The following is a 25,416-nucleotide window of genomic DNA, read 5'->3' on the forward strand; positions in this document are numbered from 1 at the left end:
GGCGGAACCATCAGAATCAGTCTGAGAGGGTCACATAACACGTGTGCGCACATATGTAGGTATGACATTGACACAAGCCTATAATGAAACATCTGCGATGATGAACGTACGAATTTGGAAAACACCGAATCGAGATAACAATAGTGAAGGGACAGGGAAGGGAACTATCTACGTAAATCCTTAGTGGCTGTCAACCAGGTATTACTTAATTGATAGCCAGTGTCCCTGTTGAAATTGCTAGGATTTCTATGTATTTCCACAGCTTCCCGTATAATCCTGGTCCTGTAGTGTCCAGTGTGGGTAAGAGCTCGAGCATCTTGGAACATGATATCATGACCCGACGATAGAACGTGCTCACCTATTGCTGATTTGTCTGGCTGGTTGAAACGAATATTACGTTCATGTTACTTGATACGAGTACCAATGGACCGGCATGTTTGGCCAATGTATACCTTACCGCAAGTACAGGGAATTTCGTATACCGCAGGATGTAAAAGTGGGGGCAATTTGTCAACATGCCATCTTTTAATTGGTTCACAACAGACATTGCTAACTTGTACATAAATCCTGATCATAGATCCCACGAAATTTATTGTCAGTTTTGTCATCTTTTGCCGTTTTGTACTTTTTGGTCATTTTCTAAAATTACACGTCTTTGGGCATTTTATGGAATTTAGTCAAACTTTTTGAGTCACTTTCTTACATGTTTGAGGATTTTGAAGCATTTGCGCGTGTGGTGTTGGATATGATCGCAACTCTAAGTGAGGTTGAGTACGGAGACTTGAGAATCTTCATAACGCTTTGTCAATCTGGGGACTAAAAAAAAAAATCTTTGTTCACCACTTTTTTTTTAAGTTGCTTTACGTCACACCGACACAGATAGGTTTCATGGGGACAATGGGGCAGGAAAGGGCTAGGAGTGGGAAGGAAGCAGCCATGGTCTTAATTAAGGTACAGCCCCAGCATCTGCCTGGTGTCAAAATGGGGAAACCACGGAAAACCATCTTCAGGGTTGCCGACAGTGGGGTTAGAACCCACTATCTCCCGAATAATGGATACTGGCTGCACTTGAGCGACTGCAGCTATCGAGCTTGGTCGATTTCTTGTAATCAACCAGCGTCTCAACTTTAGGTATCAAACTTACTATATTTGTAATATTGATATAGCAACAATGTTAGTACACACAAACTGCAATACATCGTGAGATTGTTTAATTACATTGTTTAAGTTCTGCTGGCAAATAAGGGACCGTTTCTCTAGTCCCTTTATTGTAACTTGTGATGCGTAGTTGCTAGATTTTGCCGTCGTCACAATGTTACAGGTGATCTTTCTTTCTTAATCCATTTACCCTCCAGGGTTGGTTTTTCCCTCGGACTCAGCGAGGGGTCCCACCTCTACCGCCTCAAGGGCAGTATCCTGGAGCGTGAGACATTCGGTCGGGGATACAACTTGGGTGGAGGACCAGTACTTCTCCCAGGCGGCCTCACCTGCTTTGCTGAAGAGGGTCCTTGTGGGGGATGGAAAGATTGGAAGGGATAGGCAAGGAAGAGGGAAGGAAGCGGCCGTCGCCTTAATTTAGGTACCATCCCGGCATTTGCTTGGGGGAGAAGTGGGGGACCACGGATAACCACTTCCAAGATGGCTGAGGTGGGAATCGAACCCACCTCTACTCATTTGACCTCCCGAGGCTGAGTGGACCCCGTTCCAGCCCTCGCACCACTTTTCAAATTTCGTGGCAAAGCCGGGAATCGAATCCGGACCTCGGAAGGTGGCAGCTAATCACACTAACCACTACACCACAGAGACGGAGTGCAAGTGATCCAGGCAGAAATATCATTATGACTTCCTGAACGATTTTATTTTATGACTTTAACCCAGGAAGCTTAAGAAATATTTAACTTTCCAGTATTCACAAAGGTATCTGCAGCTTTATAATCGTACTTGAAATAAGTTTACACCCTATTTACAACAACATAAGGATGGTTTTGTTAGCTAAATATGATTATTGTTTCTAAATCTATCGGCTCAAATATCTGTTTGCACTCTAATATTATCAGCTGACATCTTGACGAAGTTATCTTATCACAGTGAAGGCAACTGTATCTAGTGAACGCACATTTTTTATTGCACGCACTACTGTGATAGGACCAACCCCTTCATCATTAGGCCTACAGGGCGGGTTGGCCATGCTCTTAGGGGCGCGCGGCTGTGAGATTGCATCCGGGAGATAGTGGGTTCGAATCCCACTGTTGGCAGCCCTGAAGATAGTTTTACGTGGTTTCCCATTTTCACACCAGGCAAATGCTGGGGCTGTACCTTACTTAAAGCCATGGCCGCTTCCTTCCAACTCCTAGGCCTTTCCTATCCCATCGTCGCCATAACACCTATCTGTGTCGGTGCGACGTAAAGCCAGTAGCATAAATAAATAAATAAATAAATAAATAAATAAATAAATAAATAAATAAATAAATAAATAAATTAATTAATTAATTAATTAATTAATTAATTAATTAATTAATTAATTAATAAAAGTACTTCCTAAGGCATTTTTGCCTCAAGCCCTTTACTCATGCATTAGGTTGTTACATATACCCTTTATTAACTGAAAATCCTGAAATGTTCAATTTTGGCACTTGGACTCGTTTTAATATATTCAATTGATTACCAAACCAAACCCCATGGCTCAACAGCCCCGAAAGGCCATGGCCTACCGAACGATCGCCGCTCAGCCGAAGACCTACAGATTACAACGCGTCATGTGGTCAGCACGACAGATCCTCTCGGCCGTTCTTCTTGGCTTTCTAGACCGGGGCCGCCATCTCACCGTCAGCTAGCTCCTCAATTGTAATCACGTAGGCTGAATGGACCTCGAAACAGCCCTCACATGCAGGTAAAAATCCCTGACCCGGCCAGGAATCGAACCCGGACCTCCGGATAAGAGACAGGCATGCTACCCCTACACCGCAGGGCCGACATTCAAATGATTGCATAAATAAATCCTCAAACAACCTGGTGTATTAATTGTCATGTCCTGCTCTTACTTATATAATATTTTCACTGATATTCATGCAAAATACCAGTGTTCTGTATCTGCTGCTCTTTTGATTAATAAGCATGCAGAACTTGTGAACTAGTGATTGCAGTGCTGGACCCTTGACTTTTTGTTTTCTTTTCATATACTAGGGGAAAGAAGACTTTTGGAAGACATGCATGTTACCTATCAACCTATGGTTGAGTAAAACTAAAAGGAGTATAATATTTGAATCTTGTCATTGTCCTAATATCAAAAGAGTGTTACGTAGCTTACAGCAACTTAGGTTTACCTTGTCCACTAATGTCTATTAAAACTAACCCATCTGTACTGTGTGTTTTTCTCGATGAACCATATAGGAAATCCGCTTAGCAAACCGTGGATGACGACCACCGAAGATTCGGAACCCAACTTCCCTCCAGATGAAGGCAAGTATTTTTTTAAATTACCGATATACCCCTTTTTTGGCACTCTGTGCCTCTAAGTACATGTATGTGTTTTGTATTTTAATTTGTGCTGAACCTAATACCCAACCTTTCCTCTGTGTTTCTGTGCTGCACCGTTCAGGAAACCCACTCAGTCCACCATGGTGGCAGACCACTGACTTGGATGCCATGTTTGGTGCTGCTAAAGGTAAGTGTATTACATCTATTCATTCTTTTAGAGTACAATATAAGTTCGATTAAACGCAGATGTTGGAGGACTTGCTTTACCCCCGAGTTATGTAGAACACAATTTAATGAAAAGCACTGAAGCAAAAATACCTGTATTCTACTTTCCAGTTTTCACACCATCGATTATGTTCAATTTATCGTTTACAGAGTTACATTTTTCTGTTTTTCATAGGACCTGCACCAAACTTAAAACTCGACTAAAAAGGCTTGTTTGACAAAAGCTACGTGTGCTGTAAAAAAAAGTAGTAATGAACTAACAAGTACAATTGCATTACATTCTTTTAAAGTAGTCAACAACAAAGTCTATTACGTTTTGCCAAATGTCTAGGGGCCGTAGGGGACCGGTGAAGGGCGTTCTCTGTTGGTGACAGCGATGGAGTGCCCTACTACGCGGAGTACAGAAGCCTCGTCAGGAAATCTGCGACCTCGGAGTTCCTTTAACTTCGGAAATAGGTCGAAGTCACAGCGACTTATGTCCGGTGGGTAAAAAGTGTGTTCCAAGACCTTCCAATGTCACCGTTGCAATAAGAGCTTGACACTGTGCATTGTCGTGCAACACGATAGGGCGACCGTCTCGTAATAAACATGGACGTTTGCACCGAATCGCCGGACGCAGATGTCGCTCCAGAAATCGGTAATAGTAGTCACTGCTGTCTGTACTCCCTGAGGCACAGCACACGTAGTCGTATGCCACAGTCAGCATAAGCTTCACCCGACTGGGTTCCTGTCGAAATTTCTGTGGACGTAGCGAACCTGGGTGACGCCATTCTTGACGCTCGTAGTCTCATGTTCACGTCTCATCTGTCGTGACCCTAAGGGATGTACAACAGACTGAGGACTTGGGTTCGGAGTTCTGGGAGCGTATAATCAGATTGGCAAATCTTAATTATCAATTATATTCTAACACTGAGAATTTTTTTTTTTTTTTGCTAGTTGCTTTACGTCGCACCGACACAGATAGGTCTTATGGCGACGATGGGATAGGAAAGGGCTAGGAATGGGAAGGAAGCGGCCGTGGCCTTAATTAAGGTACAGCCCCAGCATTTGCCTGGTGTGAAAATGGGAAACCACGGAAAACCATATTCAGGGCTGCCGACAGTGGGGTTCGAACCTACTATCTCCCGAATACTGGATACTGGCCGCACTTAAGCGACTGCAGCTATCGAGCTCGGTTGAGAATATTCACACACATATATATAATTATATATATACAACACAAAATCTCTGACACCAATTACTCTCAATCCCTTCTCAACTTCCGATCTATGAGAAAGTCTTTAAGTCTTTTTCCTAGTACACACAAAATACATATAATACATATATTTACTGGTTGAATACTTAACTACGGAGTATCGCTGATTCTTGTCCAGCTGACGTCTTCACTCTTCTCTTCTTGCCTTCGCCTCTTCTGCGTAGATATCCCTGGATCTCGTTACTCTTCACGGCGACGTGACTTCTCCCAATTAAAATTGAACTGCTAGTCTATAAGCTTATTCCAACACCACTTTGATAATCGGTGTGGAAAACCCTTGTGATTGTTTACCAACAAATCACACTCAGTTCGAGAGCCTGATATCCCTCTATCTTACTATCACTTTACTGCGTACTGCGACTGAATGCTAAGTCTACCAGCTCTCCAACAGTTCTCCCTAGTTGATTATTCACTTCTCTGCGCGATACTGCCTACCGTCGAAAAGCCTCCTTCGAGGGATGAAAGTCAAGAAGCCTTGTTGTTTACAAGTTACCCAGTTATATAGTTTCATCTATTCTTTCTCGAATAATCCCACTGATTCCTATACCACCACCGCAAGTCACTAGTTCACGTCACGACTGCACTGTTCTGTGATTGGTTCTTTCACATGGAACCACCCAGTCACGTTGCATTACACACATTGTTCCAGAACACTTTGGAAACTGTTTCTACGACTCTTACACGTAACTCTGTATATTTCCAACCCAAAAGAAGTGCGTATTTGACTTACACAATGTTTCACAATATTGAGACACAAAGCTCTTGGCTTACGAGCTCCAAAGCAACATCGAATATTCTAAATCCTTCTTTGAAATATTCTGTTATTTCTCTTATTATTAATACAATCATTCATGAATTATGCGTTATGAAGACACATAAACTCTCCTATAATTTCCCTTCATATATACATGCGCTCATATGCCTGCTACTTTTTAAATCACAGGCTTTCTACCCTGGAGGTCGCGGATTCGAATCCCATTCGAACCCGTTCGCTCTCTCTCGTTAATACGCGGAAGGCGCGTCGTGAGCCGTCGTTCACGACACATCAAAGGCGACAATACGCTGCAGATGTTCGTCTCCTTCATTGCGAAATCTCTCCAGGTGGATGCCAGCCAGTGCATACCGGTGCCACTTCCGTACGTCGGTGAGTTGATTTCGAACCCAACGGAACGCAATTTTCCTCATTTTAAGACATTTCGTCAGCATGTGCCACACCGTTTGATGACTGCGGCCAACCTCTACGGATAATTCCCGGACACTCTGTCGATGGTCTACCGAAACGAGACCACTCACGATGTCAATCTGATCTTGAGGAATGGCGGCCGGCATGTGCGGTGCAAATTCCGAGTCTTATTCCGACCCGCACGAAACACCTCGACCCATCGTGCTACCGTCCTACACGGTAATGCATTCTCGCCACAGGCTTCGCGTAATCCTTGATAACATTCTGATGCATTTTTGCCATGGGCAATCTCGATTTTAATCCACGAACGCTGATCACTTTTTGAAAACTTGCTTTATAGCGGTGACATCGACACTCTTCACTTCAACGCCACACAGCAACAACACCCGTCAGATGCTCACTACACTACACATCGCTACCTGACCGTTCCCATATCCTATTTGCGCACGCCCTGCCAGTGTTTGACTACGTTGCCACTACTGTATTTTCAGCCCTTGTATAAAGCAACACTGTCACTTATATTGTAAGCACGGGTGCAGGCAAACAAGTTTTACTTGTTGAGGGAGATGGGGGAAGATCATCTAATAAATTTCCCCTGTGTAAACAAAAGCTTGGCAATTTGTTCACGTCCCGTTATTTTTGTGAATAGACGGGCATGCAGTTTCTAAAAACCCCATCCAGTCATCTCTTGAAGTCCACCTTCTTAGCGCGGAGTCGTTAACGGTTATAGATAGTAATACAGAAACCCTCTCTGCAGTTCGTTACTGCATTTAAAAAATAAAAATGTTAATTATGATATTTTTCTGGAGACATACTTTGCACCACGAATCGGTGGTGAATCGACCACGTTTAAACGGATTTTTACTGGATAAAGTTGCATTTCTGTGCTATGTGCATTGGGATGTTTAGAACTGTCTTACAGTTGGGCTAGGAGAAAAATGTAAGTCTACTATGCAAGCATTCCTAGAATCCCCTTTGATCAGCTCGTCACCACTGTCGCCAGAATAGATCTTTGGGACAAAGGTGGATTTAACATTTTAGCGCCCGGAGGCACAGTAATGGAATAAGGATGTAACCAACAACTTTTTGAAAAATGATATTTCAGTGGAAATAGGATGTATCATCACGCCTCTATGCTGTGGTGTCATCTTATGTCTTACATTTGAACTTCAACCTGGTTTATAGCCAGCAGAACTTTGTCCTCCCTGGTGTAAGGATGGAACATAAGTCAAAATGGTGGACAATCCTTGTGTTGGTTCATACCAGCTGTAATAGATAATTTAAAAAAAAGGCCATAGACGAAATCACATCTGTATTTTTATATATTTTCTTGACATTCTTATTGTTATTGTTATTTTTATTATTACATATTATTTGCTATCACTTGTATTGCAATTGCATGTACAGGATTTATCTTCTGGGGTCGGTAGATGCAGAGTGGGTCTCGGCCCATAAGTGGCCACGGCTGGTCCGTTGTCCAACAGCTCTGCACTCTGACCGGCCAACCGAGCAGAGGAGGGGTGGCCACGGCTCTACCGTGGCTCTATGCCTCTGCATTCGGGTGACCTCGCTGCTGGCCCCAGCCGTCGGCTGTCCTGAGATTGGTTTTACCATTCTCCTGCACTTAGGCGAATGCTGCGACAATACCTAGTATAGGCTACGGCCGCCTCCGAGCATCTCCTTCACCGTAACAAATCTCCCGGCCTGAGAGACGGCGTCACCGTCTAAGAGGCCCGCCTCCCCCTTCAGGGGAGGAATGAACACATTTTAGTAGTAGTTAAAAAACAAACCAAACCCCATGGCACTACAGCCCTTGAAGGGCTTTGGCCTACCAAGCGACCACTGCTCAGCCCGAAGGCCTGCAGATTACGAGGTGTCGTATGGTCAGCACAACGAATCCTCTCGGCCGTTATTCTTGGCTTTCTAGACCGGGGCCGCTATCTCACCGTCAGATAGCTCCTCAATTCTAATCACGTAGGCTGAGTGGACCTCGAACCAGCCCTCAGGTCCAGGTAAAAATCCCTGACCTGGCTAGGAATCGAACCCGGGGCCTTCGGGTAAGAGGCAGGCACGCTACCGCTACACCACGGGGCCGACGTAGTAGTTATCTTCTGATATATACAAAAGTAAGCCATACTTGCAGATTGTTTTCCACTGTATCACTTCCAATTCACATATTATTTTTAAAACCTTACGTAAGTTATAGCAACAAAATATTGTTTTTAATAGATGACTCATTTGTACACTTGCATATGGAGTTGATTCAAGTAGTGTATACCATAAAATAGACCCCAAAATTTTTATTTCTTCTGAAAAATTACTGATTTGTTGCTTACAATCTTATTCCAGGGAGATCTTCAATTATAGAGAGAGAGAGAAAAAAAGGAACAATAGTCACGTATTTGAAATAGGCTTAATTACCGATCAAGAAACATTTAAAATTTCACAGTACCTGGTACTTTTTCAAAGATGAAATTAAATTCACCAAATGGATTTAGGCCCTGTTGACCATACAGCCAAGTACATGCTAGTTTATACAAAATATGTCATGTTACGTAGGTTTTTAAAACAAATATTAAATGATTGAATGAATGAGTGAAGAGTGAACAACGGACCACACGCAATTTTATTTACTCGTAGAACTGGAAATTTATAATAGGCGCTGTTCATTTTATTCATACACTGTATTTGGATGCGTAACTAGGAATTTAGTACACATGGTGTGATATTTGAAAATTAATATCAGTTAAATATGTTATGCCCGCCCCGTGGTGTAGGGGTAGCGTGCCTGCCTCTTACCCGGACACCCCGGATTCGATTCCCGGCCAGTCAGGGATTTTACCTGGACTTGAGGGCTGGTTCGAGGTCCACTCAGCCTACGTTATTAGAATTGAGGAGCTATCTGGCGGTGAGATAGCGGCTCAGGTCTAGAAAGCTAAGAATAACGGCCGAGAGGATTCATTGTGCTGACCACACGTCACCTCGTAATCTGCAGGCCTTCGGGCTGAGCGCCGGTCGCTTGGTAGGCCAAGGCCCTTCAAGGGCTGTAGTACTATGTTTTTTTAAATATGTTATAATAGCCTGGTACACTTTCTTCTCTCTTGAAGTTGCTGTAACTGTTGAAGTCTCCTCAGTAATGTAGTTCGATGGATTCGATGTAAAATGATTTAAGCCTCCCAATGACTGGCCGTTACAGGAGAAATATGGAAGGTGATGACACTAGTTCTAAATCATGGGTGTCAAAGCTTGCCCACCGTAAGCAAAATGCCCGTACTAGAAATACCTATCCACCTAAATCATGGGTGTCAGAGCTTGCCCACCGTAAGCAAAGAGCCTGTACTAGAAATACTTGTCCACCTAAATAATGTGTCTCAGAGCTTGCCCACCGTAAGCAAAATGCCCGTACTAGAAATACCTATCCACCTAAATCATGTGTATCAGAGCTTGCCCACCGTAAGCAAAGTTCCCGTACTAGAATTACCTGTCCACCTAAAATACATGTGCATGAGGGCTCAAGTCTCTTCTCCTCTGTCGGCTTATACTTCCCCACGTTGCTGACTCAGGGCTGTGAACGTCTGGCGGTGACGAAGTTGTGACACTTGCACGGAGTGACACTTGCACGGAGATGGAATGTGTTGACACTTGCACGGAAAGCCAAAAATACCGGGAAATTACTAAGCATGGCTATTTCAAACAGTGACACTTGCACGGAAGCCCAAGGAGGTTTGGAAAACCAGAAACAGGGGAGGGGAAGCCCCACCCGGTAAGTGGAATTCATTGCTACAGTTGATACCTGTGTGACAACTAGTGTTCCGTGTTGAACTGGTGATAATTGCTCTGCAGCTATGGAGTTCACTGAGACTAAAGGTGTACAAATTGTACTTCAGGCTTGCCTGCTCCAAGCTGCTCTGCAACAAGCAAAGCAGCTTAGCTTGAGAGTCAGCGAAGCAAGAGTGCACGCGTACTGAGCGCGTTAGTCATAGCAAACCAAAACCTGGGTTTCCCTAAGCCTGACAGGTTGCCTGGGACCCGTTCGGACTGCCGGACTTGAGGAGAGCGAACGTGAAGTTTGCTATCGATGCGACGTGAATGTGCCGTTATATGTTATTGTAGCTACATATTCCGTCGAGTGCAGCTCTGTTGTAGTTCGAGGTGCAACCAGCAGGAAAATGAACAAGTCAACCGTAAAGGAAATCGAAGAAAAATTAAAAAAGTGGTGAATTTATTCTAGCAACAAAACAGGGCTCAAGTCTAGCATGGGAAAAAATTCATGTGTTTATGAACAGGTATCAAATAAGCCAGTAGGTTACTCGCAATGCAATTTTTGCCAAAAGCTACTCAGCACACATTCAGGGACCTCAAGTATGTTGCGACATGTCTGCAAATTTGACCCAAATGTTCCACAGTCTAAAAATATTTTGAAAGAGGACAAGGACTTCGTGACTGACAAGTGCGTGGAAATGTGCGCCAAGGACTTGAGACCGTTTACAACTATTGAGGGCGAAGGATTTTTAAATTTAGGGCAAACGCTGATAGAAATGGGCAAAAAGTATGGCTCAGTGGATATTAAAAATATTATACCCTCTCGAGTCACAGTTGCTAGGAAGGTACAAACTTTCGCGGACAAAGTGCGCAGTAAAACGCTTCCCGACATAGTACATGCTATTAAATCTGGTATCTGTGCGAGTACCACTGACCTGTGGACAGATAATTACAAGGGTGTGCACTATATGTCTGTCACAATGCACTATATAAATGCAGATTGGTCTCTCAATAAGTATGTATTAATGTGTTCGGCCTTCCCTGACTGTCCAAAAACTAGTGAAAATATTCGCAGTGAATTGGAAGATCTTTTGGAAGGACATGGCGTTTCTCATGAAGATATTTGCAAAATTACATTTGTAACAGACCAGGGAAGCAATATTGTTAAGGCCCTCAGCATATACAAACGTCTTCCATGCATGGCTCATATTATTAATACGGTCTTGAAGCATGTTCTGAGCGAACTCTTTTTCAAAGAAAGTGTTCCTAATGTGTTAGCTGTTATCCATTCAGTGAAATCTCTGGTTTCGTACTTTAAGAGAAGAGGCCTATGTGTGAGGTTACAATCATCTTTGAAACCGTATGTACACTGACTGACAGTGACAATGCAACACCAAGGAGGAGTGGTTCGAAAGGGATGAAAGTTGGGGAAAAAACAGAGACGGCACGGATGAATAATTGATGTTTATTTCAAACCGATATGCAGGTTACACAATGCGCACGGCATCGACTCAGTAGGATGTAGGACCACCGCGAGCGGCGATGCACGCAGAAACACGTCGAGGTACAGAGTCAATAAGAGTGCGGATGGTGTCCTGAGGGATGGTTCTCCATTCTCTGTCAACCATTTGCCACAGTTGGTCGTCCGTACGAGGCTGGGGCAGAGTTTGCAAACGGCGTCCAATGAGATCCCACACGTGTTCGATTGGTGAGAGATCCGGAGAGTACGCTGGCCACGGAAGCATCTGTACACCTCGTAGAGCCTGTTGGGAGATGCGAGCAGTGTGTGGGCGGGCATTATCCTGCTGAAACAGAGCATTGGGCAGCCCCTGAAGGTACGGAAGTGCCACCGGCCGCAGCACATGCTGCACTTAGTGGTGGGCATTTAACGTGCCTTGAATACGCACTAGAGGTGACGTGGAATCATACGCAATAGCGCCCCAAACCATGATGCCGCGTTGTCTAGCGGTAGGGCGCTCCACAGTTACTGCCGGATTTGTCCTTTCTCCACGCCGACGCCACACTCGTCTGCGGTGACTATCACTGACAGAACAGAAGCGTGACTCATCGGAGAACACGACATTCCGCCATTCCCTCATCCAAGTCGCTCTAGCCCCGCACCATGCCAGGCGTGCACGTCTATGCTGTGGAGTCATTGGTAGTCTTCTGAGCGGACGCCGGGAGTGCAGGCCTCCTTCAACCAATCGACGGGAAATTGTTCTGGTCGATATTGGAACAGCCAGGGTGTCTTGCACATGCTGAAGAATGGCGGTTGACGTGGCGTGCGGGGCTGCCACCGCTTGGCGGCGGATGCGCCGATCCTCGCGTGCTGACGTCACTCGAGCTGCGCCTGGACCCCTCGCACGTGCCACATGTCCCTGCGCCAACCATGTTCGCCACAGGCGCTGCACCGTGGACACATCCCTATGGGTATCGGCTGCGATTTGACGAAGCGACCAACCTGCCCTTCTCAGCCCGATCACCATACCCCTCGTAAAGTCGTCTGTCTGCTGGAAATGCCTTCGTTGACGGCGGCCTGGCATTCTTAGCTATACACGTGTCCTGTGGCACACGACAACACGTTCTACAATGACTGTCGGCTGAGAAATCACGGTACGAAGTGGGCCATTCGCCAACGCCGTGTCCCATTTATCGTTCGTTACATGCGCAGCACAGCGGCGCATTTCACATCATGAGCATACCTCAGTCACGTCAGTCTACCCTGCAATTGGCATAAAGTTCTGACCACTCCTTCTTGGTGTTGCATTTGCTCTGTCAGTCAGTGTATATCTTTGCTTCTAAATTTCTCGAATTATAAATAATACATTATATTTATGGTCATATTTCCATCAACTTTCATTTTTTTATTTAAATATTCAAATATTTTTGTTCAAGGAACGTACGTTTTATTAAGTAACTATTTTTGACAGAAATAAATATTATTTGTTAATTAGTTACATAAGACGTCTGAATTACGAAATAAACTTTGTAATGATTAACATAATACTAAATAACCAGATAAAATAATATTTGTGTTGACGAATCCTGTATAAATTCTGGCATGTAACAACCCCTTTCCTGTCTGCATTCACGCGAGTCTCACATCAGCACAATGAAGGAGCAAACATAAATTAACGCAGCAGGAAGAAGAAAGCAAGCAAGCAAGCTAACCTGAGGCCTGCCCAAGTTGGGCTGAGCTTGACCTGGCCAGGAGTGCAGCAGCCTGCTTGTACTGTTGTTTACGTGCGGCTACCTTGCTTGCCTGCTCTCCAGGCAGGCATGGGCAAGTTAAATGCGGAGTTTGTACACCTCTAACTGAGACCGCCTTTATTGATTTACCACGGACATCAGTATATTGTGGACTATACCAATAAAGATCAAATGACATATTGGCGGTGCATATATTTCAAGAAAAGTAAATGTAAAGGAAGAATAACAACGAAAGGTAATACAGTTTTAGGCGAGACAAGTCATTAAAATGCGTAGACTTTCACGACCACTAAATGACATTATGATAATTATTTGGGGATATTAGGTCGTGTAATAATAAATAAATACCAGCTGACGCTTTTCGATCCTGCGACCTGGATCGTCTTCAGAGCAACAACAAAGCAAAATGGCTACGGTCACTTCATAGTAACCAGACTCAAGATAGAGAGACCCTGTTAGAAATATAGTTCATTCCAGGGCCTCCGGACGACGCGACGAATGAAGTGAAAAAAAAAAGTGTAGTAAATGAAAAAAAAAAAAGTGCAAGGGAAACAGACAGTATGATTTCAACAGTTTACACTGGAGAAGTAGGCCAGCAGTTCAATAGAGGCTATGACCTTGTGACATCGCCGCCATCACATAGAAGTGCCAAACAATCATTACAACGCATCCGACGGAAAAGAATGGGACCTACAAAATACCCGATCAATTCTGGAGGTGCAATAATACAGGAAAGGCACATAACAATGAACGACGGTGGAAAATTCCTACTTGATGACAACAACAGGGGGCTTAAAGACAGGATATTACTGTTTGCCAGCGAGAAAGGAAAATCTGCTTCTTTGTCGACGGGACCTTCAAAAGTTCAAGCAAGCAGTTTAGGCAGTTATTTAACATCCACGCCGATCTTGGAAGTTCTTGGAAAGAAACCAACACGATACCAGCTGTCTACGCGCTGTTACCAAACAAGAAACGGGAAACTTTATGCTCGTTTCTTCGAAACTGTTAAAAACAACGTACCAGGATGGGACCCCGTGACACCCTGTAAAACGCTGTTTCCTGAAGCTGAGATTTTTGGTTGCAACTATCATTTTTGTCTATGGAGGAAAGTATTAGATTGTGGCCTTGTTACTGCGTACAGGGAAAATGAAGAAATTAGACTTCATATTCGAATGTGTTCGGCACTAGCGCACATTTCCCTAGAAATGATTGATGATGGTTTGCTTTGTATTCAGGAGAGCTCCCCTGAAAATCAGAATCTACAGGTGTTTTACGACTATGTCGTCGATCAATGGCTGGATAACGAGCACATGCCAAGTAATTTGTGGAAGGCGGCATCGGACCAATAACGTTTCTGAAGGCTGGAACCAAAGAATAAACACTTTAATTTAGAGAGCCCACCCGAATGTATCTTCGCTGATCAAGACTCTTCGAGATGACGCAGAGTACTACGGTCACCAATTTGACAGGATAGTTTTGAATATCGATGGGAAGATAAGAAAAAACAGCAGTGAAGATCGATGAGAGTATTTCAAATGTCTTAAAAATACTTGAAGTTGATGGCAAAATAAGATCATTCCTAGTTTGTGTTGCTTACGCTCAGAAACTGCAGTGAAACTACCCTGGAATATTACAGGATTTGTAAATATTGTAAATATACAAATATTCTGAGTCTTAATTAATAAAGAGAAAACGTGACAGTGGAATATCACTGCATACCCATGCAAATATCTTGAATCAGCACTTAAAAAATTAAAAAAACTTGACGAACTTGCACAAAGTGAAAAAAATATATCTATGAGGAACGCAAAGAGACTACCTCCCCGTGCTGTTCCCTGGAAACGGCGCCAAGTCGGCTAAATGTCTCTTGCAATGTATAAAATTAACCAGAAAAACAAACTCCATGGCGCAACAGTCCTTGAAGGGCCTTGGTCTACCAAGTGACCGCTGTTCAGCCCAGAGGCCTGCAGATTACGAGGTGACGTGTGGTCAGCACGACGAATCCTCACAGTAGTTATTCTTGGCTCTCTACACCAGCGCCGCTATCTCGCCATCAGATAGCTTCTCAGTTCTAATCTAATCACCTCGAACCAGCCCTCAGATTCAGGTAAAAATTCCTGACCTGGCCGGGAATCGAACCCGGGGATTCCGGGTAAGAGGAAGGCACGCTACTCCTATACGATGGGGCTGGCATTTATAAAATTAACAGTTACTTATAAATTGCATCTAAATTTACTACCGTGATTACCAGAGCTAGGATTTTTGATTACATGTAATCTTTTAATTGGTTCTAAATAGACATTGCTAACTTGTACAAAGATCCTTATCATAGCTCCCACATTATAGAAATGCTAATTACCGAGCAAGTGACCGTGCGGTTAGGGTCGTGCAGCTGTGAGCTTGCATTCGGGAGATAGTGGGTTCGAACCCCATTGTCGGCAGCCCTGAAGATGGTTTGCCGTGGTTTCCCATTTTCACACCAGGCAAATGCTGGGGCTCTACCTTAATGAAGGCCACGGCCGCTACCTTCCCAATCTCCCACCCTTCCGTCGCCGAAAACCTTCGATGTGTTAGTGCGATGTCAAACAAATAGCAAAAAAATGGTAATTTATTAGGTCATTTTTGTCATTTTTTGCCATTTTGTATTATTAGATCATTTTATAAAGTTGTAAGTCATTATGCGGTCATTTTATGGAATTTATTGTCCGATCCCATGGCTAAATGGTTAGCGTGCTGGCCTCTGGTCACAGGGGTCCGGGGTTCGATTCCCGATATGGACGGGAAGTTGAACCATAACGGGTTCTGGGTTCGTTCCGCTGGCACGGGAGCTGGGTGTACGACCCGCAGGTCGCCTACGGGAGTCAAATCAAAAAGACCTGCACCTGGCGAGCCGAAGATATTTTATACTTTTTGAGCCATTTTCTTACATGTTGAAGCATTTACGCGTGTGGTATTGGATTTTTAGGAGAGGCGAGTCTTTATGTGCATCTTCGTCAAAGTACCTATCAAATTAGATTATTATAGGTATCCAAAATGTATTTTAGTACGACCATCCTACTTCTGACTCATCAGGTAGAGTGAAAGTTCCGTGCAAGTGTCACCATCCTACTTCTGACTCATCAAGTAGAGTGAAAGGCTCCGTGCAAATGTCACTCCGTGCAAGTGTCACTCCGTGCAAGTGTTCCAACCCCGGCGGTGACAGGCTCCAGTTACCGGTTTTGGTAACCTGGATACCTGGCAACTCTACATTGCCGCAGCAAATGTACAAAAAGAACCACTTTTCCCTTTGCGAAAATCCAATGATCATAAATACAGTATGTCTCCTGGTCATGGCCAGCCATTACCGGCTGCTAATTTCAGATGGACCGGGCGAGTTGGCCGTGCGCGTAGAGGCGCGCGGCTGTGAGCTTGCATCCGGGAGATAGGGGGGTCGAATCCCACTGTCGGCAGCCCTGAAGATGGTTTTCCGTGGTTTCCCATTTTCACACCAGGCAAATGCTGGGGCTGTACCTTAATTAAGGCCACGGCCGCTTCCTTCCCACTCCCAGCCCTTATTATTCTTATGGGATCCGCGCTAAAACAGTTTGATACACTACCGAATGTGAAGACTTGTTTTTCATCTTGAAGAACGTTCACCACAATAAGTCGTTGATTATGTTCCAAAAAATATTAATTTTGTTCAAACATCTGTGACGACGCTTGAGCCCGGATTTTCAGGTTTTAACCTATTTTTTCCTCGCTATTTAATGAATAAATTTCAAGATATACAGTATATTAGTTTCACACTTCCTGAAGCAGAATATGTGAATTTCAAAATACCTAAAAAATACCTAAATGAGGGGTTGACACCTAAAATAAACTAAATAGCTGTTTAACCTTCTTCAATTGATTAATGTTATTTTTCCTTCGAAACTTACAGTAAAATTATTTTCGCCACTACTCTAGTCGTCTGCAGAGAAAATAGCAGGCAAAGAGCGTGATGAATGGTTGCTGCAATACTTGACTTATTTGTTGTACAGTGAAGCAATGCCTAAATTGAAAAATGCCTACTACCTTTTTATTTCAGGTTAAATGTAACCTCCCATCTGGAGCAGCAAAAATGTGCAGCTGTGGACGTAAAGCCCCTGGGAAAAAAAAAAAAAAAAAAAAAAACCAGATGGCAACCAGCTATACGACGTAGTCTTCACGTTTACTATGGATACACTTCTGTCACACATTCTGTTAGATGTCAGTACGCCCATCTCTATTGCTATAATAGTAGACTGAGCGTTGGTGAACGTTAAGTGCCGTTGTCCGTAGTAGGCCTATGCGTGCGCCGCCACTAGCCCATGGACAATTGGAGACGCCTGATTTGGAGTGTTGACCACGCTATACTACGTGGCAGCCGATGGGAGGGTTTGGATATGGCGAATGCTAAGCGAACGATATATTGCGAGCACCATGTTCATATCGTCGACAATAATGTTGCCTTTACAATTAAGCCTTTCAGTTTAAAACTTCTTTTAGTGAACAGTTAAAAGTAGAGAATAACTTATGCGAACTATTGGTACTTTGACGTAGTTAGCATCTTTACCAATTCCAACGCCCATAATGATGGCCAGTAGGGAAGAACAGTAAGATGCACATTTGACAGGATGAATGGCTCAATCTCTTGTTAACAAACCTTCTCGCCTATTATTCGTATGGCCAGAGCGATGATATCGGGCTCGTGACAGAAGTTTTCCGACAGGAAACTGTACTTCAACTGACGGATTTACGAGAATATAAGTGGCGACATAATTACTTTCACGCTGTTCAAGGTGACATCTTCCTGCATGGCTGCCAAAGAACTATTTTGATGGAGAGATGACGCAACTTAAGGGTAAATGGTGACAGCTATGCATGTAATTTATTCATCCTGGCACATATTTTTCATATAGGAGCGTCCTCATGCGATTGGATCTTCTTAGATTGTATATACTCCCATTGCCTGGACGAGGCGGTAAAGGTGTGTTCGGCTCACCCGGAAGGACGTGGGTTCGATTCCCCGGCAGGAAGTCGATCAATTTAAGAAACGATATTTCTACTTCCGGAGGTGCATGTGGTCCTCAGGTGCATAAGATCCTGAGGTTCACTCAGCCTATAAGTACCAGGTTCATTCCTGGGCGCCGGGCGTAGAGCTAACCACTCTACCCCATCAAGTGCCGAGGTTACGGATAGTGTAATACTTTTCCTTTCACCCCTCCAACGGCCTTCATGGCCTGTACGGAGATGACTTTGCTTTTGCTATCAGAGGATCTCTTTTTTTTTTTATTTACAATTTGCTTAACGTCGCACCGACACAGATAGGTCTAATGGCGACGATGGGGGAGGAAAGTGCTAGGAGCGGAAGGAAGCATCCGGGCCCTTAATTAAGGTGCAGCCCCATCATTACTATAATGCTGTATTATCCAGATACATGTAGAAACATGAGTTTTGTAGATTTTGTCACTGTAGTTTGTGTATATGTAACCGATATGTAAAGATAATAGGCAACTTGATATTTTTGGAGTTCAGAGACCAGGAAGAGGCGACGCTCACGCGGTACAGATGAGCCTTACACCTTAAGTGTCGTATTTCTCTATTAGTTCACAACTTACAAATTCTTCTTTCACCAATATGAATATTCCGCCTCCAATCGAATCTATCCTATCTCTACGATAAATACTTCAGTTTTGAGAGAAAATTTTCGCGTTGGTAATGTTACTTTTCAGCCATATTTTAACTTCTATTACTAAAATCTGATGATTTTAAAATACTGTACCGGTAGATGTATTTTTCTTTCTTTTCTCGAAAGAGATAGGTAGCAGGTTTAAAAGACACGATTCCGAGAAAGAGATACTGAACGAACGTACGCCGACATATACCAAAAAGTATGCAAATACTTCAGGTTTGGTTTTTTTTTTTTTTTTGAAAACAATGAAAACTGCGCCTCAGGGGTATGATACTTAATGAATGTACAAAGTTTTTATTTATCTACAGTAGCTCTGTCAGTTTGCATGATGTGTGTCCGCTGTATTACCGCTTATCACTTTTTTGACACGTTTAATGTATATAATAGTGATGGGGTAATCGAATATTTTTAAAATACTCGAATAACCTCCATCAAATTATTTATATAATCGAATAAATAATCGAATGAGTTTCAAATATCATTCAGTTGTATCGCATAGAATATTCGGATGCGTCATGAATCAATTTTTCGATTTGAGTGTTTCGGATGGATAATCGATTGAAATAAGAGAATAGATGAACTCTTATAAAAAATAGAATTACGCATTTTCCCAAACGTATCCCCAAATCTTGAAACTAAATGAGTGAATTAACTGTCTTATTATTTTTTTTTTTGCTAGGGGCTTTACGTCGCGCCGACACAGATAGGTCTTATGGCGACGATGGGATAGGAAAGGCCTAGGAGTTGGAAGGAAGCGGCCGTGGCCTTAATTAAGGTACAGCCCCAGCATTTGCCTGGTGTGAAAATGGGAAACCACGGAAAACCATTTTCAAGGCTGCCGATAGTGGGATTCGAACCTACTACCTCCCGGATGCAAGCTCACAGCCGCGCTCCTCTACGCGCACGGCCAACTCGCCCGGTAATTAACTGTCTTAATAACATCACTTTTCATTCGATTATTTCGAAAGCATTCACTATTCAATTGCCTCATTCATTCGAATGGAGTTCCGAATGAATAATCGAAAAAATAATCGACTTGAAAAGTTCACTGTTTGATTGCCTCATTGTTTCGAATGGAGTTTCGGATGGATGATCCAAAAATAATAGAATGTTAAAACTGTTCACTGTTTGATTCATTCCAATGGAGTTTCGAATGAATAATCGAAAAATATTCACTATTCGATTGGCTCATTCATTCGAATGAATAATCGAAAAATAATCGAATAAGCGATTATTTTGTATTCGATTATCCCATCACTAGTTAGTAATACTCTTAATACTTGCTACCTATCCCTAAAATGCTTAAGTTATATTTTACCTTTTTAGGTCACATTTAGCTAATTTTTAGAGCATATTAGCTTGCATATTTTGTACTTCTTTAGGTTATAAACTTCCGAATTCTACTGATTACTGTCATTCTCACTACCAAAATTCCTAAGGCATAAGAGGTCACAAAGTACACAGTTACGACGTCTGAAAAGAAGAAAAGTAAAGATTCAAAATTAACTAGTAGACTATATTCTGTTTTACTTCCTGAAGGTTTTGGTTCTTGTAGCTGAGAGGTCTGATTTACAGATAGCAATTAATGCACAAGAAAAGATTTAAATTATAACTGTTATTTTTGTAATTTCTTTTGAATTTCAGAAGACACTTCTCGGACAGCCTGGTCGGTTCCTGAGCCAAGCTACTATGCTCAACTGATCGATGGTGAGTAAGGACTTTTCATACTCTTTTTTTGACTTTAAGGGATGATTTTAATTCCAACATTCGGATCAGGAATATTGAATAGATACAGTCCAAAGATATTGGTAATAGATTAGGAAATAACAAAACATAAATGAAGAAAACAGGAATGCAATGAATGAAGCCCCCATCTAGCGGCGAGGATAGGGATTGTGCCGGCTGCCGAAGCCTGTCGCATTCTTCTGGGGCAATGATTAATGACTGACAAATGAAATGAAATTATGTTGGAGAGTGTTGCTGGAATGAAAGATGACAGGAAAAACCGGAGTACCCGGAGAAAAACCTGTCCCGCCTCCGCTTTGTCCAGCATAAATCTCACATGGAGTGACCGGGATTTGAACCACGGTATCCAGCGTTGAGAGGCCAGCGCGCTGCCGCCTGAAATTTGGTGTGCTTTAGCTTATTTAGTTTTAGTGTAAGTTAAAGTTTTGAATTCACTCTTTTCTTTGGCGAAAGGATCATTTTGTTTCATGATCGTGCATGAAGATACGCTGGGATGCCTTTCTTGAGGTAGCAAGATTATTCACGTGAAAATCTCATCCACGTGTCACAGGTACTCGAAGGCCGGTCGTCCGGGTGGGAAGCCAGCAACAAAATCATTGCGCTATCATGTTTCCCACATGATGATGATTATTATTATTATTATTATTGTCCTCTTGCATTTAGGAGTTAGTGGGTTCGAACCCCGCTGTCGGTAGCCCTAAGGTGGTTCTCCGTGGTTTCCCATTTTCACACCATACATTGTTTGCAGACCATTGGCCTAGATGATGAACATTGCTTCTTGTGAACTAACCTTCTGGCAAAACAGCAGTTTGTTAGCTGGAAACTACGAAATACTGGTACTCATCTAAGGTTTCAGCATTGTCACATGGACTCACAGGAGTAAGGTTCTGTCATTTTTCTTCTCCGATAGTTGAGTTTAGAGAGGGTTTATGACTTCATCACTGGGGCCCGGATTTTTAGGTGGTATAAACATTAATTTTAGGTTTCTTATATGCTTAACATACAGTAGTTGTTTGTAGGTTTTGCTTCATCGATGCGGCCTTGATGAATTCATGGCCGGGTTGATTAGCACGTTCGATGGGATGTTTGTGTCCCAACACTTGTCATAGGCGAAATTGCCAACTGTGCAAGATATAAGCGTTTGCTTATTGTAGCTAATGGCCTTATTTCTCCTAGCTTCACTAGTAATGTCCACAGCTGCATATTTTTGCTGCTCCAGATGGGAGCTTACATTTAACCTGAAATAAAAAGGTAGTAGGCATTTTTCAATTTAGGCATTGCTTCACTGTACAACAAATAAAGTTAGTCAAGTATTGCAGCAACCATTCATCACGCTCTTTGCCTGCTATTTTCTCTGCAGACGACTAGAGTAGTGGCGAAAATAATTTTACTGTAAGTTTCGATGGAAAAAAAAAAAAAACATTAATCAATTGAAAAAGGTTAAACAGCTATTTAGTTTATTTTAGGTGTCAACCCCTCATTTAGGTATTTTTTAGGTATTTTGAAATTCACATATTCTGCTTCAGGAAGTGTGAAACTAATATACTGTATATCTTGAAATATATTCATTAAATAGCGAGGAAAAAATAGGTTAAAACCTGAAAATCCGGGCTCAAGCGTCGTCACAGATGTTTGAACAAAATTAATATTTTTTGGAACATAATCAACGACTTATGTGGTGAACGTTCTTCAAGATTAAAAACAAGTCTTCACATTCGGTAGTGTATCAAACTGTTTTAGCGCGGATCCCATAAGAATAATAAGGGCTGGGAGTGGGAAGGAAGCGGCCGTGGCCTTAATTAAGGTACAGCCCCAGCATTTGCCTGGTGTGAAAATGGGAAACCACGGGAAACCATCTTCAGAGCTGCCGACAGTGGGGTTCAAACCTACTATCTCCCGAATACTGGATACTGGCCGCACTTAAGCGACTGCAGCTATCGAGCTCGGTGAGACTACTTTCAATAGGAGTGGTAATTTCATTCATTGAGCTGAAAGCTTGGTCACTCAATGCAATTGTGTGACTGCTGGCAAAAGGGAAGGAGATCGTCTGTAATTTTCTCTTCATTCTTGTCTTCCTTGTACTGATTAACTATCAACTAATAATACGCAAAACCTTTAGCTATGGAGGCGGACAACCCTATGGTTAAAGCAATCAATGTTGCAGAATTCTGAAAAGGCAAGACATGATTTTGGTTCCAAAATCGCTTGGTGACAGTGGCCATTAGTGTCTTAGTCTGTATGGTCCGACACCGTGGTTAGCCGGTTCGAGTCCCATTGGTGGAAACTAAAAATGTCACCATCAGAATATCATAATGTTCTGGGTAATTTCCGGAAAAATAGCGTTACGAAAATGTTGCAAATTTTGGGCTGGGAAGACTTGGGAGAAAAGAGACAAACTGCTCGACTAACTTGTAAGTGGTATGTTCTGAGCTGTCAGGGGAGAAATGGCGTGGACTGACATTAGTAGATGATTAAGTTTGAATGGTGTTTTTAAAAGTAGGGAAGATCACAATATGAAGATAACGTTGGAATTCAAGAGGACACAATGGGGCAAATATTCGTTTATAGGAAGGGGAGTTAGTGATTGGAATAACTTACTAAGGGAGATGATCAATAAATGTTCAAATTGTCGGGCTGAGTGGCTCAGGCGGTTAAGGCGCTGGCCTTCTAACCCCAACTTGGCAGGTTCGATCCTGGCTCAGTCCGGTGGTATTTGAAGGTGCTCAAATACAACAGCCCCGTGTCGGTAGATTTACTGGCACGTAAAAGAACTCCTGCGGGACTAAATTCCGGCACCTCGGCGTCTCCGAAGACCTTAAGAAGTTAGTTAGGGGAACGTAAAACAAATAACATTATTATTATTAATAATGTTCAAATTCTTTGCAGTTATTTAAAAAAAGACTAAATAACTAACACATAGGGAATCAGCCACCTGGGCGACTGCTGTAAATGCACATCAGTAGTGATTGATTGATTGATTGATTGATTGATTGATTGATTGATTGATTGATTGATTGATGTTAGCCGGCAGGTTATGAGAGCTGGTGGTATACAATTCCGAATCACTAGATGATGATAATAATAATGCTATTGGCTTTACATCCCACTAACTACTTTTACGATTTTCGAAGACGCTGAGGTGCCGGAATTTAGTCCCGCAGGAGTACCTTTTTGTGCCAGTAAATCTACCGACACGAGGCTGACGTATTCTAGCACCTTCAAATACCACCGGACTGAGCCAGGATCTAACCTGTAAACTGGGGTTAGAAGGCTAGCTCCTCAACCGTCTGAGCCACTCAACCCGGCCTAACCACTAGGGTGAGTGGCAGACGCCTGGATTCAATTCCAAACCTCTCTGCTATGTTCATATGGAGTGAGGGCATATGGCGATGTTGACGGTCATTCGTCGGTCGGATAGAGACGCTTAGCCTTGAGCAGACCCCTTGATGTTATTCGTCACGAGTAGTCTATGTGCCGACAACTTGTTTCACCCTCTCCTTGCCTCACCATTATTATCATCACACCCAGACCCACCCACGGTAATCAATAATAATAATAATAATAATAATAATAATAATAATAATAATAATAATAATAATAATAATAATAATAATAATAATAAATTATTATTATTATTATTATCATTTCGTGCGGCTATTTCTAGCCGAGCGCAGCCCTTGTAAGGCAGACCCTCCGATGATGGTGGGCGGCATCTGCCATGTGTACGTAACTGCGTGTTATTGTGGTGGCGAGTGAGCTGCAGGGGGCAGCACAAACACCCAGCCCCCGGACCATTGTATTTAACCAATGAAGGTTAAAATCCTCGACCCGGCCGGGAATCGAACCCTTACCCTCTGAACCGAAGGCCAGTACGCTGACTATTCGGCCAAGGAGTCGGACACAGTAATCAATAATCATATAGAAAGACCTGCACCAAGTGAGCCGAGCATGTCCTCGGACACACTCGGCACTAAAAGCCATACGATAAATAAACATTTGGTTCTCGTAATTTACTCCAAAGGTCCAATACGAAGCTTCTTCGGCATGAGTCAGAGGGACAACCACTACAGACGCGTCTGCAGTGTGATAAAATATTGGCATAATGTCCTTGGTCGCTGCCCGTTCGGCTTATTTTTTCTTGGAAGTGTGCGCCATCATTTATAAGGTCATATCGCCAAAGTTTTCTGTTACGAAAGCTGGGAGGTATGTGAAAAAGTTCATTGCCTGGGTTCAGAAAAATGTATTAAGAGAGTCGATATTCTAGCCACCGGCAAGCAGAAACACCACACGTACCGGGCGAGTTGGCCGTGCGCGCAGAGGCGCGCGGCTGTGAGCTTGCATCCGGGAGATAGTAGGTTCGAATCCCACTATCGGCAGCCCTGAAGATGGTTTTCCGTGGTTTCCCATTTTCACACCAGGCAAATGCTGGGGCTGTACCTTAATTAAGGCCACGGCCGCTTCCTTCCAACTCCTAGGCCTTTCCCATCGTCGCCATAAGACCTATCTGTGTCGGTGCGACGTAAAGCCCCTAGCAAAAAAAAAAAAAAATAAAAAAAAAAAATATTGTTGGCAATAGGTGAACAACAGCCACAAGACATGAACCTGGAGGAACAGTCGGCTCACTCCTCAGGAATACACTACTGATAATAATGATAATACTAATAATAATAATAATAAATGTAGGGTGACCTACGGCTGAGACTTAGTTTTGTCGGGTGAACTACAAATGTGTAACCAGAAATGTTTTACATGCCGATTTCATACGACATGGAGTGTCGAATAGATTTTTTTCTTTTCGTCAAGAATCCCGACTACTGCCGTTTTGCAACCCACGTTGGGCCTTTTTTTTTTAATGCGACTGCTTTA

At 43.0% G+C, this 25,416-nt stretch overlaps 1 protein-coding gene across 1 annotated transcript in view; it reads left to right on the top strand.

Annotated features, from left to right (window-relative positions):
- LOC136857175 (uncharacterized) overlaps positions 1-25,416 on the top strand; it is a 334,952-nt gene that overhangs the window by 252,973 nt on the left and 56,563 nt on the right. The window contains exon 4 of the mRNA XM_068224990.1: positions 20,449-20,511. Coding sequence (XP_068081091.1) covers positions 20,449-20,511 — 63 coding nt within the window. The remainder of the gene's footprint in view (positions 1-20,448; positions 20,512-25,416) is intronic.

This window comes from Anabrus simplex, chromosome 1 (assembly GCF_040414725.1).
Source record: "Anabrus simplex isolate iqAnaSimp1 chromosome 1, ASM4041472v1, whole genome shotgun sequence".
Classification (NCBI taxonomy): Eukaryota; Metazoa; Arthropoda; class Insecta; order Orthoptera; family Tettigoniidae; genus Anabrus; species Anabrus simplex.